The sequence below is a fragment of the Neoarius graeffei genome, chromosome 21 (assembly GCF_027579695.1).
Source record: "Neoarius graeffei isolate fNeoGra1 chromosome 21, fNeoGra1.pri, whole genome shotgun sequence".
Classification (NCBI taxonomy): Eukaryota; Metazoa; Chordata; class Actinopteri; order Siluriformes; family Ariidae; genus Neoarius; species Neoarius graeffei.
This window is the reverse complement of record NC_083589.1, coordinates 21711694-21730646: the sequence shown is the minus strand read 5'-3', so window position 1 is coordinate 21730646 and position 18953 is coordinate 21711694. Positions and strand designations below refer to the sequence as shown.

The window sequence follows — 18953 nt, the reverse complement described above, 5'->3', positions numbered from 1 at the left end:
CACGGTGTGACCACGCTCCACTGTACATTGACAGCTCACTCGTGGAGAACATCAAGAGCACCAAATTTCTTGGTGTTCATCTGGCAGAGAACCTCACCTGGTCCCTCAACACCAGCTCCATAGCCAAGAAAGCCTAGCAGCATCTCTACTTCCTATGTACGCTGAGGAAAACCCATCTCCCATCCTCACAATTTTCAACAGAGGGACTACTGAGAGCATTCTAAGTAGCCGCCGCGGTCTGGTTTGGGAGCTGCAGCATCTTGGATCGCAAGACCTTACAGCAGATAGTGAGGACTGCTGAGACGGTCATTGGAGTCTTTCCCTCCATCAAGGAAATTTACATCACACGCTACATCCACTAAGTTACCGTACTAGCATTGTGGCCGACCTCACACACCCCTCTCACAATCCCGTCACCCTCCTGCCATCTGGAAAAAGGTATCGAAGCATTCTGGCCTTCATAGGCAGACTAACAGTTTCTTTCCACATGCCATTAGACTCCTCAACTCTGAGGGAATGAACTGTTGTCCACTCACACTGCAATCTTTGCATAGCGGACAATAATGCACTATTACTTCACAATGTCTTTCACACACACGGTTTACATTTATTCATTCCCTTTTTATATACTACCTCAATATGCATACTCAACTCTGCACTTTATATAGTTTGTCTGCAGTGTTGCACTCTTGCACTTTATATATTGTATTGTAGATTGTAGTCCTGTGATCTTTAAATGTAGCACCATGGTCCTGGAGAAACTTTATTTCCTTTTAACTGTGTACTGTACCAACTGTATATGGTTGAAATGTCAAAGCCTTAATCTTGAAAATATACCCAACAAATTACCAGCACTCAGTTACCTTCTATGGAGAAAATTTATCACAAGCGATGCTTGGGCAGGGTGAGAAACAATCAAGGATGCCACCCACCCTAACCATGCACTTTTCTCCCTCCTCCCATCTGGCAGACATTACCAAAGTCTCCGCTCCCACACCAACAGGCTCAGGAGCTACTTCTTACGCGAGGTGGTAGCCATGCTGAATGGCACACCACCACTTTGCTAACATCACTGCACTCATCCTGCACTGTTAAGTACTTTTACATGCCATTTGCGCTATTAATCTCTTGCATAAAATGGACCACTTAAATTGTTGCACAAACTATGCCACTTGTGATATTACTGTACATATAAACTGTGTTCATACTGCCACTTTATTGTACATATAAACATCTGTACACATGGGTTAATCTTGCTCTAATCCTGTCCACTTCCTCTCTGTAAATATGCATTTAAATATTTACAAAGATATCTGCATATCGTCATGGTCCATCACTGTAACAGTCTTACTATGCTGCAGGACTTACTTCTGGCACTTATCTGTAAATACTGTATTTTGCACTTCTAGTTAGATGCTACCTGCATTTCATTGGCTTTGTACCTGTACTCTGCACAAAGCTGAATCTAATAATCAACAGTTCCAGCACCTCCCTCCCTCTGTGTGTAAAGTCTTCCATCCTGAAGACTCTCCTATGCTGGTTAACATTGCAAAGCACAAATGTCTCCATTTATTGTTAGGTCTTAGATTATCTAGTGTCCATCATACAAATCCCTGTAAGGATTTGTATGATGGACACTCGAGGGGAAAAAAATAAATAAATACAAGCTCAATTCCAAATCATGGAATCCCTGTATTTCACTGAAAATTGTACTATTTTCAGTGTGTTTGGGTTCTTTTTTTTTTTTTTACTAAGTATCAAATGTTGAAACTGAGAAATGTTATATTTTTGTGAAAAAATGCGTGCTCATTTTGAATTTGATACCACCAGCATGTTTCAAAAAGTTGGGGCAGGGGCATGTTTACCAATGTTTTGTATCACCTCTACTTTAACATCACTCAATGTTTGGGATCTGAGGAGACCAGATGCTCTAGTTGTGAAAGTGAAAATGTTGTCCCATTCTTACCTGATATATAATTTCAGTTACTCAACAGTTCAGGATCTCTGTTGTGGTATTGTTTGCTTCATAATGCACCAAATGTTTTCAGTGAGAGACAGGTCTGGACAGCAGGCAGGCCCGTTTAGTGCCTGGACGCTTTTGCTACAGAGCCATGCGGTTATAATTTGTGCAGAATGCAGTTTGGCATTGTCTTACTGAAATAAGCAAAGCCTTCCTTGAAAAAGGACATTGTGTCGATGGCAGCATGTTGCTCCCTGTATATACAGTGTCTTGCAAAAATTCATACCCCTTGGTGTTTGTCCTGTTTTGTTGCATTACAAGCTGGAATTAAAATGGATTTTTTGGGGATTAGCACCATTTGATTTACACAACATGCCTACCACTTTAAAAGTGCAAATTGTTTTTTGTTTTCCCCTCCCTCATTTGACACAATAATTAAGATGGAAAAAAAATAAATCTGGAGTGTGCATAGGTATTCACCCCCTTTCATATGAAACCCCTAAATAAGAGTTGGTCCAACCAATTAACTTCATGTGTCACATATCTATATAAAATCAACCCATTCTGGAAGGACCCTGACTCTGCAACACTACTAAGCAAGCAACATGAAAACCAAGGAGCACTCCAAACATGTCCGAGACAAAAATTGCAGAGAAGTATAAATCAGGGTTGGGTTATTAAATAAATTAAAACTCTGCCCAAACTTTGAACATTCCATTGAGCACCATTAAATCCATTATAGCAAACTGGAAACAATATATGTCACCACTCCAAACCTGATAAGAGAAGGTCACCCACCAAAACTCACAGACCGGGCAAGGAGGGAGTTAATAAGAGATGCAACAAAGATACCAAAGATAACACTGGAGCTGCAAAGATCCACAGCAGAGTGGAGAGTATAGGACCACTTTTTTTTTTTTTTTTTTGGGGGGGGGGGGGGGGGGGGGGCACATTTGAAGTTTGCCCAACAGCAAACACACAGATGATGATTCTCTGGTCAGATGAGACTAAAATTGAACTTTTTGGCCATCATGGGAAACACCATGTGTGGCGAAACCCAACACCCTGAGATCACCATTCCTACAGTGAAGCATGGTGGTAGCAGCATCATACTGTGGGGATATTTTTCATCTGCAGGGACAGGAAAGCTAGTCAGGATTGAAGGAAAGATGGATGGCACTAAATACAGGGCATTTTCTGGAGGAAAACCTGTTTGAGTCGGCCAGAGGTTTGAGACCGGGACGAAGATTCACATTCCAGCAGGACAATAACCCTAAACACAGTGCTAAAATTACACTGGAGCGGTTTAAAGGGAAACAGTTAAATGTCTTGGAATGGCCTAGTCAAAGCCTAGACCTCAATCCAGTTCAGAATCTATGGCAAAACTTGAAGATTGCTGTACACCAACACAACCCATCTAACGTGAAGGAGTTGGAGCAGTTTTGCCTTGAGGAATGAGCAAAAATCCCAGTGGCAAGATGTGCTAAGCTAGAGACATACAGTGGTGCTTGAAAGTTTGTGAACCCTTTAGAATTTGATATTTCTGCATAAATGACCTAAAATATCAGATTTTCACACAAGTCCTAAAAGTAAATAAGGAGAACCCAGTTAAACAAATGAGACAAAATTATTAAACTTAGTCATTTATGTATCGAGGAAAATAATCCAATATTACATATGTGAGTGGCAAAAGTATTTGAATCTCTAGGATTAGCAGTTAATTTGAAGGTGAAATTAGAGTCAGGTGTTTTCAATCAATGGGATGACAATCAGGTGTGAGTAGGCACCCTGTTTTATTTAAAGAACAGGGATCTATCAAAGTCTGATCTTCACAACACGCTTGTGGAAGTGTATCATGGCACGAACAAAGGAGATTTCTGAGGACCTCAGAAAAAGCGTTGTTGATGCTCATCAGGCTGGAAAAGGTGACAAAACCATCTCTAAAGAGTTTGGACTCCACCAATCCACAGTCAGACAGACTGGGTACAAAGGAAGGAAAATCAAGACCATTGTTACCCTCCCCCAGAGTGGTCGACCAAGAAAGATCACTCCAAGAGCAAGGCGTGTAATAGTCACCAAGGTCACAAAGGACCCCAGGGTAACTTCTAAGCAACTGAAGGCCTTGCTCACATTAGCTAATGTTAATGTTCATGAGTCCACCATCAGGAGAACACTGAACAACAATGATGTGCATGGCAGGGCTGCAAGGAGAAAGCCACTGCTCTCCAAAAAGAACATTGCTGCTCATCTGCAGTTTGCTGAAGATCACATGGACAAGCCAGAAGCCTATTGGAAAAAATGTTTTATGGACGGATGAGACCAAAACAGAACTTTTTGGTTTAAATGAGAAGCACTATGTTTGGAGAAAGTAAAACACTGCATTCTGGCATAAGAACCTTATCCCATCTGTGAAGCATGGTGGTGGTATCATGGTTGGGGCCTGTTTTGCTGCATCTGGGGCAGGACACCTTGCCATCATTGATGGAACAATGAATTCTGAATTATACCAGGGAATTCTAAAGGAAAATGTCAGGACATCTGTCCATGAACTGAATCTCAGGAGAAGGTGGGTCATGCAGCAAGACAACGACCCTAAGCACACAAGTCATTCTACCAAAGAATGGTTAAAGAAGAAAAGTTAATGTTTTGGAATGGCCAGGTCAAAGTCCTGACCTTCATCCAATCGAAATGTTGTGGAAGGAACTGAAGCCAGCAGTTCATGTGAGGAAACCCATCAAAATCCCAGAGTTGAAGCTGTTCTGTACGGAGGAATGGGCTAAAATTCCTCCAAGCTGGTGTGCAGGACTGATCAACAGTTACCGGAAATGTTTAGTTGCAGTTATTGCTGCACAAAGGGGTCACACCACATACTTTTGCCACTTACAGATGTGTGATATTGGATCATTTTCCTCAATAAATAAATGACCAAGTATAATATTTTTGTCTCATTTGTTTAACTGGGTTCTCTTTACTTTTAGGACTTGTGTGAAAATCTGATGTTTCAGGTCATATTTATGTAGAAAAATAGAAAATTCTAAAGGGTTCACAAACTTTCAAGCACCACTATACCTCAAGAGACTTGTAACTGTAGCAAAAGGTGGCAATACAAAGTATTGAATTTGGGGGGCGAATACCTCTGCACACTCCAGATTTCTCTCTCTTTTTTTAAATCTTTATTGTTTGGGTCACAATAAAATAAAAAATTGCACCTTGACAGTGGTAGGTATGTTGTGTAGATCAAATGATGCTAACCCCCCATAAACCCATTTTTCATTCCAGCTTGTCATGCGACAAAACAGGACAAACACCAAGGGGGATGAATACTTTTGCAAAACACAGTATATATTATTCAGTGTTTATGGTGCCTTCCCAGATGCACAAGCTCCCCTTGCCATGGTGCATTAAATGCACCCCCCCCCAATACAATCACAGATGCTCACTTTTGAACTATGCACTGATGAGCTAGATGATTCCCCTCCTCCTTCGTCCAGAGGATGATTTCCAAAAAGAATTTCAAATTTCGAGTCGTCAGACCTTGGGACAATTTTCCACTGCACCTCAGGCCATCGTAAAAGAGCTTGGGCCCAGAGAAGGTGGTGGCTTTTCTGGATATTGTTTATATATAGTTTTAATTAACATTTGTGGATGCAGTGATGAACTGTGTTCAGAGATTATGGGTTTCTGAAGTGTTCCTGAGCCCATACAGTGATTTCCACTACAGAATTATGTCCATTTTTGATGCAGGTTCAACTGAGGGACCAAAGATCACGGCCATCCAATATATTTCCGGCCTTGTCCACTACGTAGAGATTTTTCTGGATTCTAAGTCTTTTAATGATGTTCTGTACCATGTGATCCCCAAATTCTTTGCAATTTTTCCATTGAGGAATATTCTTCTTAAATTATTGCACTACAGTGGGGCAAAAAAGTATTTAGTCAGTCACCAATTGTGCAAGTTCTCCCATTTAAGAAGATGAGAGAGGCCTGTAATTTTCATCATAGGTATGCCTCAACTATGAGAGACAAAATGAGAAAAAAATCCAGAAAATCACGTTGTCTGATTTTTAAAGAATTTATTTGCAAATTATGGTGGAAAATAAGTATTTGGTCAATAACAAAAGTTCATCTCAATACTTTGTTATATACCCTTTGTTGGCAATGACAGAGGTCAAATGTTTTCTGTAAGTCTTCACAAGGTTTTCACACACTGTTGCTGGTATTTTGGCCCATTCCTCCATGCAGATCTACTCTAGAGCAGTGATGTTTTGGGGCTGTCGCTGGGCAACACGGACTTTCAACTCCCTCCAAAGATTTTCTATGGGGTTGAGATCTGGAGACTGGCTAGGCCACTCCAGGACCTTGAAATGCTTCTTACGAAGCCACTCCTTCATTGCCCGGGCGGTGTTTGGGATCATTGTCATACTGAAAGACCCAGCCATGTTTCATCTTCAATGCCCTTGCTGATGGAAGGAGGTTTTCACTCAAAATCTCACGATACATGGCCCCATTCATTCTTTCCTTTACACGGATCAGTCGTCCTGGTCCCTTTGCAGAAAAACAGCCCCAAAGCATGATGTTTCCACCCCCATGCTTCACAGTAGGTATGGTGTTCTTTGGATGCAACTCAGCATTCTTTCTCCTCCAAACACAACAAGTTGAGTTTTTACCAAAAAGTTCTATTTTGGTTTCATCTGACCATATGACATTCTCCCAATCCTCTTCTGGATCATCCAGATGCTCTCTAGCAAACTTCAGACAGGCCTGGACATGTACTGGCTTAAGCAGGGGGACACATCTGGCACTGCAGGATTTGAGTCCCTGGCGGCGTAGTGTGTTACTGATGGTAGCCTTTGTTACTTTGGTCCCAGCTCTCTGCAGGTCATTCACTAGGTCCCCCCATGTGGTTCTGGGATTTTTGCTCACCGTTCTTGTGATCATTTTGACCCCACGGGGTGAGATCTTGCATGGAGCCCCAGATCAAGGGAGATTATCAGTGGTCTTGTATGTTTTCCATTTTCTAATAATTGCTCCCACAGTTGATTTCTTCACACCAAGCTGCTTACCTATTGCAGATTCAGTCTTCCCAGCCTGGTGCAGGTCTACAATTTTGTTTCTGGTGTCCTTTGACAGCTCTTTGGTCTTGGCCATAGTGGAGTTTGGAGTGTGACTGAGGTTGTGGACAGGTGTCTTTTATACTGATAACGAGTTCAAACAGGTGCCATTAATACAGGTAACGAGTGGAGGACAGAGGAGCCTCTTAAAAGAAGTTGTTACAGGTCTGTGAGAGCCAGAAATCTTGCTTGTTTGTAGGTGACCAAATGCTTATTTTGCCGAGGAATTTACCAATTAATTCACTAAAAATCCTACAACGTGATTTCCTGGATTCATTCCCCCAATTCTGTCTCTCATAGTTCAAGTGTACCCATGATGAAAATTACAGGCCTCTCTCATCTTTAAGTGGGACAACTTGCACAATTGGTGGCTGACTAAATACTTTTTTGCCCCACTGTATTTGCCCACACAGTCTTTCAGTGTGGTGAACCCCTCCCCATCTTTACTTCTGAGAGACTCCATCTCTCTGGGACGCTCTTTTTATACACAATCATGTTACATACCTGTTGCTAATTAACCAAATTAGGTTTGTGTGAGAAAATTTCTCAGTTTCAGCATATGTTGTCTTTGTACTGTTTTCAATGAAATACAGAGTTTCCGTGATTTGCAAATGATTGCATTCTGTTTTTACTTATGTTTTACACAACTTCCCAACTTTTTTTAGAATTGGGGTTGTAGAACATGCACATCAATATTAACCTACCATTCATGTTACAGTTGGAATTAATGATCAGTCAGAATTCTGACTAATCAGATTCAAGAATTCAATCTCACTGTGGTACAGCTTGTTTTATATCACAACACTGATGAATTCTTGATTCTGATTGGTCAGAAGGTGCTGAATAATTTTCTACAAGAGCATGGTTTATATTCTGTATTAGAATGAACATATGAAATCACATCAGAAACCGCTCATTCATAGGGAGTTGTATGGTGGACACACCACATAAGTTAAGCCTCATAATAATGGCTTATTTAATGGCTTAAATAATGGCAAAATGGTATGATGAAACTTTTTCAGGAGATATTTAATTCATATTTACAGTACAAGAGGAGTCTTGAGTCAGGCCTCAGCGTTAACTTTTGACACCTTTTGCCCTGCAGGGCAAATGGCCTCAAAAAAGTTTTGCCCCCTTTGAATTTCCTTTTGTGGTATTTCAGTAAGTTTTCAAGTACACGGTCAACATTTATTTCTGCAACAGAAGACAAGCCCTGAAAACATGAAACAAATCAATATCAAATATAGACTTAGACAACCTTTGTCATTCAGTATGCAACAAGTGTACACAAAGAAATTTCGTTGCAATTTGGCTCAGCATAGAATTAAATATGAAGTATATTAATTAAATTATGAAGCAGCAAAAAATATTATAAAATGCAATAGTATAAAGTGACCTGTAGAATTAGGAATTGTTCAAGTATAAATAGAAGTTTAGAATTTGGATTTGGAGTTCAGCAGTCAGAAGCCAAGACCTTTTCACAGAATTCATAGCACATATTTTAAAATTTGAGAAACTTTTAGAATAAAATGCATGCAAACTTTCAAATTACAAGAACATAATTTTTTACACTTTCAAGAAATCTCATGACCACTGAGGGGTATTTCATCTGACTGGCTCCACTCCTCTGACTAGTGGAGGGCTACTAAAACTTATTAAAAATGGTAATGTTTGATAAGTTTATTTTCATTAAATATTACCGAAACAGGATAGTGTTTTTGAAAATTAGTTAATACAAAAACACAATGTAGATTTCATAGCTCATAACTATTATATTGCTGAAAAATTACACATCACAAGTTGGCAGCATGCTTTTTCTTGGGTGGTTCACTGTCTAAGAAATGACTGCCTGTCTGATTCAGTCCATGAATCAGCTTGCAATTTGCACTACTTCTTGCCATGTGAAGTGCATCCAAGGCTTTTTTCTTTTTTTATCTTTAGCTACTTCTTTACACAAGGCTAAAAGATCTTCTACATCACTCACGGCCAGTGTTTTCTCTGCAGCAGAAAACAAGATTAAAGCCTGAACAAATAAGTTTCAAAAGTTAAACTCGCAGTACATATCTGCTAATATTAACATGTACAATATTTAAATTCGAGAAGCATTAAACCACAACATTAAGAGTTTCATGCAGAAGCATATAGGCCTATTAGATTCACTAACCGTTCTATTGTGTATTACGAAGACTCACATGTACACAAAACTACATTTGATTAGTTAAACTTAGCCTGCAGTAGATCTAAATATTTAATAAGTTTTATCTGTATAAAACGAGATCTAAAATGTCAAATCAGGGTGGCACGGTGGTGTAGTGGTTAGCGCTGTCGCCTCACAGCAAGAAGGTCCGGGTTCGAGCTAACTAACTATGCTGATCGTGGTTGCATTGCCCGGTTGATATGGTCAACCAGGCAATGCAACCACAATCAGCATAGTTAGTCTCTGCATCACACAAGACACACCTGCATTTACCAGCAATGTCAACTTTCCGGTAATACTTGCCCACAGTGGTGTCCATTTCTTTATCGTTATAAATGACTTAACGGTTTTGAACACCATTCCCAATTCCATTTCACTCTGCACTCACTATCAACTTCCCTTGCTCAGTTTTCTTCTTTTCGATCAAGAATTTTTTGCCATTGTTCAAAATATTCGCTTTCTAACTTTGAAATGCGGTTACCACATTGTAAACAAGCAAGAACGAGCTACAATATATTCACGTCACCGATTGGCTACATTACTAATGCTTGACACATTTTCTTCCAATTACGAACCTCGTTACACACGCTTAATCGGAGTCAAGGTCAGTCCGTAAAACACGGAATGGGACACGGAATCGGATGCAAAATAGCAAATATTACGTTTGCGCATTTACCGCAAGTCAACACCTCTCCCGACTTTTGAGTATTTTGGCATTTCACAAAATTTTCAAAGTCTATTCAAATTCGCTAATTTTCGCGGATCCACAACCAAATAGCATGCATGTTCAAAAGATTGTGTATATTTTTAGTCGTGTTTGTAATTATTTGTATCTGTACATGAACGACCCCACCAGCTCTGCTGATCAACTTATGGTGTTTTTAAAAAAAGGGTTATTCATTCATTAGGAGTTGGAAAATGATCCATCCGTTGAGTTCCCAGACATCTTAGATGACCTGGTGCTGCAGACATCATTCTACATGGAAACACAGATGAAAACCTGGAAGAGCATGGAGGAGTGCAACTTTTTATATGGGACTGGGTTAAAGATCTGGGGATCAGGGCACTAGAAGATAAATCCTCTATTGTTTTTGCCTGGGTAAATAGGGGTTTCTGGGCTTTTTGTTCGGGTCTTTGAGATCATTGCTAGGATGCTACAAGTTTTGGTATCGGGTGTAAACAAACGACTGCCGCTCAAGTACCAATCCTCCCTGCTCTTCTCTTCCAGCAGGCATCACAGATCCATAGAATTACCCACAAATGTATATCTCGCTCTCTGTGTGCGATCTCCAGTCACTTTTAATTCTTTTGACTGCCAAGAAACCCTGGTCACAGATGCCACTTTACCACTTTAAGAAAACGCACACAAATGTGCACGTGCGCCTGAAGCAAGCCAATCAGAATCACCGTTACAAATCGGGAAGAAAAAACAAAAAGGGGATCACAGTGGAGGCAAGGATGCTGGTTAATACGCCTTGTTTTTTGTAACGTACTCACTCAAAAATAATTTGTGTTTAACGAAGCCAACCATAGGTGTGCCCGAACAGGCCTAACTCACTAAAATATTTCTGTTCGAACGTCTTGGTCAGGCAAATTGGGCAATACCTGGTGTTGAGGCTAGCGAGTGCCTTTGCTTTAGAATGGTCAGTAAAATTTCTGAAGTCAGTCTTCAGGACTGATGACGTTGTGCTTTCCAGTTTCTCAACAATAGGCTTTCCAGTATACACATTACGATTTTCAGTATACAAGTGCATCTCAAACAACTAGCATACCATGAAAAGTTCTTTTTTTTTAATAATTTAATTCAAAAAGATAAAAATTTCATATATTGTATATTCATTACGGGCACAGTGGTATAGTGGTTAGCACTGTCGCCTCACAGCAAGAAGGTCCTGGGTTCGAGCCCAGCGGCCGGCGAGGGCCTTTCTGTGTGGAGTTTGCATGCTCTCCGTGTCCACGTGGGTTTCCTCTGGGTGCTCCAGTTTCCCCCCCACAGTCCAAAGGCATGCAGGTTAGGCTAACTGGTGGCTCTAAATTGACCATAGGCGTGAATGGTTGTCTGTGTGTTAGCCCTGCAATGACCTGGCGACTTGTCCAAGGTGTACCCCGCCTCTCACCCATAGTCAGCTGGGATAGGCTCCAGCTTGCCTGCGACCCTGTAGGACAGGATAAGCGGCTACAGATAATGGATGGATGGCGGGTATATTCATTACATGTAAAGCGAAATATTTCAAGCCTTTTTTGTTTTAATTTTGATGATTATGACTTATAGCTCATGAAAATCAGAAACCCAGTATCTCAAATTATTAGACTATTTCTCATGCTCAATCAAAAAAAGATTTACAATACAGAAATTTCCAACTTGTGAAAAGTATGTTCATTTGTACACTCAATACTTGGTTAGGACTCCTTTACCATGAATTACTGCATTAAGGCGGCATGGCATGGAGGTGATCAGCCTGTGGCACTGTGGAGGTGTTATTGAAGCCCAGGTTGCTGTGATGGCAGCCTTCAGCTTGTCTGTATTTTTGGGTCAGTTGTTTCTCATCTCATCTTGATTTCCAAATGAAATGCAAAATTTACTTTCATTTGAAAAGAGGACTTTGGAGCAACAGTCCAATTCTCTCTCTTTAGCCCAAGTAAAATGCTTCTGACATTGACTACGTTTACATGCACGTCCAAATAGAGCTGCTGTTGGTAATCGAGCAAAGGGTCCCAGCAGGGGTGCCAGAGAAATCCAATCCTACATGCACAAGTGAAATCGGGCTATTGTGCAAGGTGCACTGTGCACCCGAGCCACACGTGGCGCTACACACCCTATCGTGTTGGTACACTTCCCGTTGTCGTCATGAAGAGCTATAGTGTTGCCAGATACTGCTGACGTTTTCCAGCCCAAAACATGTTCAAATCCGCTAAAATGCACTTAAAACCCCCAATCTGGCAACACTAGCAGTTCCGTGTTCAAGCTGTTAGGCTTGCTCTAACATACTATGGCTACAAACTGTCCGGCGCAGACCACTGTTTTGTAAGACAACTTATTTTGCACAATAATATTTTTCTAAAGTCCATTTTTTGCTTACAAAAAATTTTTTTTTTTTGCTTACAATTTAACTTGCGTCTTAATAAACACACAAAGTTAAATTGTTTTGTTTTTATTGACATTCTTCAGATGTTGGACACACACACACACACATATATATATATATATATATATATATATATATATATATATATATATATATATATATGTGTGTATATATATATATATATATATATATATATATATATATATATATATATATATATACATATATACATATATATATATATATATATATATATATATATATATATACACATACATATACATACACATACACACACACATATGTGTGTGTATATGTATATGTGTATATATGTGTGTGTGTATATATACACATACATATATACACACACACACACATATACACACATATATATACACACACATATATACACACACATATATACACACACATATATACACACACATATATACACACACACAAATACAATGACTTGTTTATGTACACAATTCACAGCTATGCAACAGCTGTACAGATGTATTTGGTGATACAGTAAGTGAGCTAAATTTTAACAGTGCAAACAATGCCACAAAAAGAAAAGATTCATGCCGTTGTCATGATTCGTTGTCATGCCGACCGAGGCTGTTGTGTTTCCCGCTTGTGGTCTCGTCACTCGTCACTTCCGGAAGTAGCTCGACAACTAGCTCGACAGGGTTTACATGCACAAAGTAGCTTGGCAGAAATCGCATAAACTAGGTCGTGTAGCTCGATTCCGAGAAATCAAGTTCGGTTCAATTTCAGCCGAATTAAGGTGTATACATGGCATTTTGAACTTCGATTTCAGTCGAGCAACCGCAGAAATTCGATTCTCTCTATGTGCATGTAAACGTAGTGACTGTCTCTGGTTCAGCAGTGACTTGATATTAGAATGTGACAGTTGTAGTCCCCTTCCTGAAGACGTACGTGCGTGGTGGCTTTTGATGCACGGACACCAGACTCCGTTCACTCCTTGTGAAGCTCTCCCACGTTCTTGAACTCACTTTTGACAAACCTCTCAAGGCTGCAGTCATTCCTGTTGCTTGTGCACCTTTTCCAGCAATTACATTCTGTGGCTTACCCTCCTTGTGGAGGGTGTCGATGAGCGTCTTCTGGACAACTGTGAAGTCTGCAGTCTTCCCCATAATTATGAGTGTGTGTATAGAACTAGACTGAGATGCACACAGTATACTGTTTTACTCGAAATATTCTCATTTGATTTTTTTTTTTGCACTATATGCCATACAGTAATTATCAAAATTAAAATTGAAACATGCTTGAAGTATTTTAGTTTGTGTGTACCAAGTCGAGAATAATTACATTTTCACTTTCTTAAATAACTGATGGAAAATAGAATATCATGAAAAAGTTCAGTAATGTTTTGAGATTCACTAATAGTACGTCACAAAAATGACAGGAATGTAATAAAGTCAAATATATACATGCATTTAATAGTCACTGTATGTGTGTAATAAAGGTCATCGATAACAAACTTACAATAATTTGCACAAAACATGCCACACACCATCATTCATTACCTAAAACCTGTAAATGTTACAGACCTGCTCGATGGGCCATCTGCACACAAATGGCAATCTTGCGGTGTTCTTGAGCACAAAGGCCAGTGATGCGTCTTGGCAACATCCCTCCATCTGAACGAAGAAACTGGCTCAGCAATAAAACATCCTGCAGATTTAGAAATTGTAGAGGCGCTCATTAAGTTTATTAAAAAAAAAAAAAAAAAAGGGCAATTAGGCAAGTGATGTGTCTGTGTGAAACATTTCAAAAACCTACAGAATATAAGGACAAAAGTGTAGAGAACAAAATCAGAAACATGACCAAAATATACACAACACTGACAGCAGTATACAAAGTGTTATTACATTTTACATGTACATTTTATATACACACTACTTTTATTTATTTATATATATATATATATATATATATATATATATATATATATACACACACACATACATACATATATACACACACACACACACATATATATACACACAATATAAAAAGCATATTTATGCATGTAATTTGCATATACTTGAACTCATTTACACATCTACATGTCAAATAAAACTGTTAATAAAGCAAATTTCTTACTTTTCCTTTAAAAATTCATACAGAAGCTATGACTCCCTTTTTTCTACCTTTAACTACCTAATTTGCATATTTGATGGTTTAGTTTGCATACATTCAAAATACATGTAATTTCATAATTCACCTATAAATTTATGAAATGTGGTACAATGTAGAGTTTGGAATTAAAAAAAAAAAAAAAAAAAACACGCATGAGACATTTTAAAATTTAAACACTAATATAATTCAACGCAATTTCTTATTTCATTTTATTTCCAGTATTCATTTTTGTAATTATTTGCATCATGTAATATTCACCATCTTGAATTTCATTATTTGTCATACTGGATATTCATTTCCTGCTTCATAATTTGAAAGCTACTCCAATACTGCTAAAACAAAAACTAATATTTTTCAAGAAAAATGTGTAATGTATATTAAAGTACCAATAGTTATAGGAATAAGTCAATACATTTTTCACTGAAAGATCTGTTTGTGCCCTCCGATTGAAGTTTCTGATATTGTGATAAATGTATCAATATGTTACTGTATATACTTTGCTTTGAACATCATACTGCAACAAGATTAACATTAAAATAAAATATTTTAAGTAAAAGTTGTCTCTTGCTATATAGACAATAATGCATAACTTTAATCTTAAGGTTACCTTAATGTTAAAATAACATTATGATAAAATGTTATTTTAATTATTTTTTATCTTCTACAAGCAGCAACCTGCATAAGTTTCAAGTTTTCAACTTCCAAATGCCAGTCCATTCCTTAAGTGATGTCAGAGGCTGAGGTCACACAGCAATTGATCAACGACGGCAATTTTTTATTATTTTTTTTTAAACAGTACTGAAGTTTCCAAGCATTTCAGCTTGTGTTTGACATCTGACATGATACTGATACTTTAATCAGTATCAAACTTGCAAGTGGATTGTGTATCTGCTGACAGTTTATATCAGCACATGTTTAGCATCTGACAGCACTAAGCAGTGTTTATTTTGACAAGACGACCCCAACATTTGATAAATCATACATTAGTCTAAGATCATTACAGACGTTCGCCTATTTAAAGGGATAGTTCGGGATTTTTGACATGAATCTGTATGGCATCCCCATCAATAGTGTCGTGCGAACACACTGACTTACCCCTGACAGCATCCTGCGAGTCCAGTTCTTGTCCAGTTTTGGTCCAGACGAAAGTAGTCCGGCAAGTTTGTTGGGGTCACGAAAGTAAAACGTTTTTCGTCTCAAAACAGTAGGTGTTCAAAAGAGTGATATATTTGCATCACAAAACCGTTGCCAAATAAAGTCAGACCTCGAAATCGCTTGGCACCATTTTCTCTCCCTTCTTATCACTGCGCGCTGCTGCCAGGTGACAGCAAAACGCAGACCCACTAAGCTGGTGGGAGACCAAGGCTGCACTCTATCCACGGCTTACACACGTGATGGCACGGAGGATGTGTATAGTGGCAGCATCTGTCCCCCCAGAGAGGATCTTTTCAAAAGCAAGACAGATTATAACTGAGAGGAGAAATAGAATCAGAATTAACTAGTTAATTGCAGCAATTAAAGGAATAGGTAGGAAAAGGAAGGCGCAAAGACACCGCGCAGCGCCTGAAAACGGGTTTTCAGGCGCTGCGCGGTGTCTTTTCGCCTGCAGCGGTGCTTTGCCTGTGCTGTGGCTGAAAATAGTTCCAGATATAAATTGGTCTAGTAAATCCCTTCGTGTTAATTTGCATTGATATGTGTACTCGATGTGACTGTACAAGTCATGAGAAATAATTATAAAAAATCTTGAGTTATTTAATTCACTTTTGCAACGACAATGCTAGCTGGACACACCGGATTACAGCGACTACGCTAAGCTAAGCTGGGCGTTTATAGATCAGGACAATGGCTGGGTCGGCTACAAAATGCTTTGGCTCACTCATCCAACTCTAGGGACTGCAGGGACTAACTCAATTTCATCTGGGGGTGGCGTATTCCTTTAAATCAAAAATAAAATCTCAGGAGCCGTTTGGGAGCCGAAAGAGCCGGCTCCCGAAAAAGAGCCGAAATTCCCATCACTAGTAAACAATGAACGTGGCTGTCACCTGGCGGCAGCGCGCAGTGATACAGAGGGAGAGAAAATAGTGCCAAGCGATTTCGAGGTCTGACTTTTTATTTGGCAACAGTTTTGTGATGCAAATATATCACTCTTTTGAACACACTGTTTTGAGACAAAAAACGTTTTACTTTCGTGACCCCAACAAACTTGCCGGACTACTTTCGTCTGGACCAAAACTGGACTAACAGGATGCTGTCAGGGGTAAGTCAGTGTGTTTGCACGAGACTATTGATGGGGATGCCATACAGATTCATGTCAAAAATCCCGAACTATCCTTTTAAAAGGCCTGCACTACAGGGTTTCCCCAGGTTTGACCACCATAAATTTAAAAAAGGTCTTTAAAAACATCTTAAGACCACTTAAATGAGAATTAAGACCTACTGTACATTGCACCCATTATGCGGTTGTAGAACACCAGATCAAATTCCCAATAATGACAAATGTTTCAAGTAAAAATACTTATTATAAAAAGTTATATACTTAAGTCATTACGTGCATTGCTGGTCAAATCTTCACATTCAAGACAAGCAAGACCAAATTTTATGTAACGTTTTGTTTTTTCCATAGGAGAATGTTGTAGCGACTTCCGAGTCTGGGAACATAGCCTTAAAGAGTTCGCTTATGCCCTCATTCGAGCTGTACGAGTGGTGTTCTGTAATTGTTTTTAAAATCCAGAGCACCTCTGCCCGAAGTGTCGGGGTTCCACCGACACCCATCATGCCACTGCTCGGCCCTTGTGCTGTTGGCTAGCCTTGCCGATGATGTCTGGCTTGGCTGATGCTGCTGACATTCGACAGTGGTGCTAGTGCCAACTCCAGGTGCATTCGGAGGTTGAACCGTGCAGAACTGAGCGATGGGCTGGTGGTGGTGGAGGGCAGATGCAATGTGCTTTGAGCTCTTCATGTGAGACTCTAAAGCGAAATGACCTATGGTGGACAACTTGAAGGTCTTTTGACAAACACAGCATCTTGCTTCAACGTCGCTTCCAGGAACCTCCCTCACCCAATCACGATATCTTTCATCTGAAAGCCACTGCTGATTAAAACGACACTTCCCCATGCTGCGATTCGCGGAGTCTCCTCTCCACCACGGACTCCAACGATTGCGCCATATCAATATTGTTTCTTTGCGCATACTCCAAGAAATTCACTGATGTTACGCAAAACCCACATTTTCACATTGTAGAATAGTATGAGTAAATTTAAGACCTTTGTTTAAAAAATTAAGACTTGGGCAAAGCAATTTAAGACTTTTTAAGGCCTTAATTTTGGAATATTAAATTTAAAGTAGTTCTAGAATTTTAGAACCCACTATTGATGAAAAGGTAGTATAAGGGTATACACTCACCGGCCACTTTATTAGGTACACCATGCTAGTAACGGGTTGGACCCCCTTTTGCCTTCAGAACTGCCTCAATTCTTCGTGGCATAGATTCAACAAGGTGCTGGAAGCATTCCTCAGAGAGTTTGGTCCATATTGACATGATGGCATCACACAGTTGGCGCAGATTTGTCGGCTGCACATCCATGATGCGAATCTCCCGTTCCACCACATCCCAAAGATGCTCTATTGGATTGAGATCTGGTGACTGTGGAGGCCATTTGAGTACAGTGAACTCATTGTCATGTTCAAGAAACCAGTCTGAGATGATTCCAGCTTTATGACATGGCGCATTATCCTGCTGAAAGTAGCCATCAGAAGTTGGGTACATTGTGGTCATAAAGGGATGGACATGGTCAGCAACAATACTCAGGTAGGCTGTGGCGTTGCAACGATGCTCAATTGGTACCAAGGGGCCCAAAGAGTGCCAAGAAAATATTCCCCACACCATTACACCACCACCACCAGCCTGAACCGTTGATACAAGGCAGGATGGATCCATGCTTTCATGTTGTTGACGCCAAATTCTGACCCTACCATTCGAATGTCGCAGCAGAAATCGAGACTCATCAGACCAGGCAACGTTTTTCCAATCTTCTATTGTCCAATTTCGATGAGCTTGTGCAAATTGTAGCCTCAGTTTCCTGTTCTTAGCTGAAAGGAGTGGCACCCGGCGTGGTCTTCTGCTGCTGTAGCCCATCTGCCTCAAAGTTCGACGTACTGTGCGTTCAGAGATGCTCTTCTGCCTACCTTGGTTGTAACGGGTGGTTATTTGAGTCACTGTTGCCTTTCTATCAGCTCGAACCAGTCTGGCCATTCTCCTCTGACCTCTGGCATCAACAAGGCATTTCCGCCCACAGAACTGCCGCTCACTGGATATTTTTTCTTTTTCGTACCATTCTCTGTAAACCCTAGAGATGGTTGTGCGTGAAAATCCCAGTAGATCAGCAGTTTCTGAAATACTCAGACCAGCCCTTCTGGCACCAACAACCAT

General features: G+C 39.9%; 1 protein-coding gene across 1 annotated transcript in view; it reads right to left on the bottom strand.

The window, feature by feature from the left end:
* Nucleotides 1-18953, bottom strand: part of mrps18a (mitochondrial ribosomal protein S18A) — a 78015-nt gene that overhangs the window by 23977 nt on the left and 35085 nt on the right. The window contains exon 4 of the mRNA XM_060902814.1: nucleotides 13932-14055. Within this exon, the coding sequence (XP_060758797.1) occupies nucleotides 13932-14055 (124 nt within the window). The remainder of the gene's footprint in view (nucleotides 1-13931; nucleotides 14056-18953) is intronic.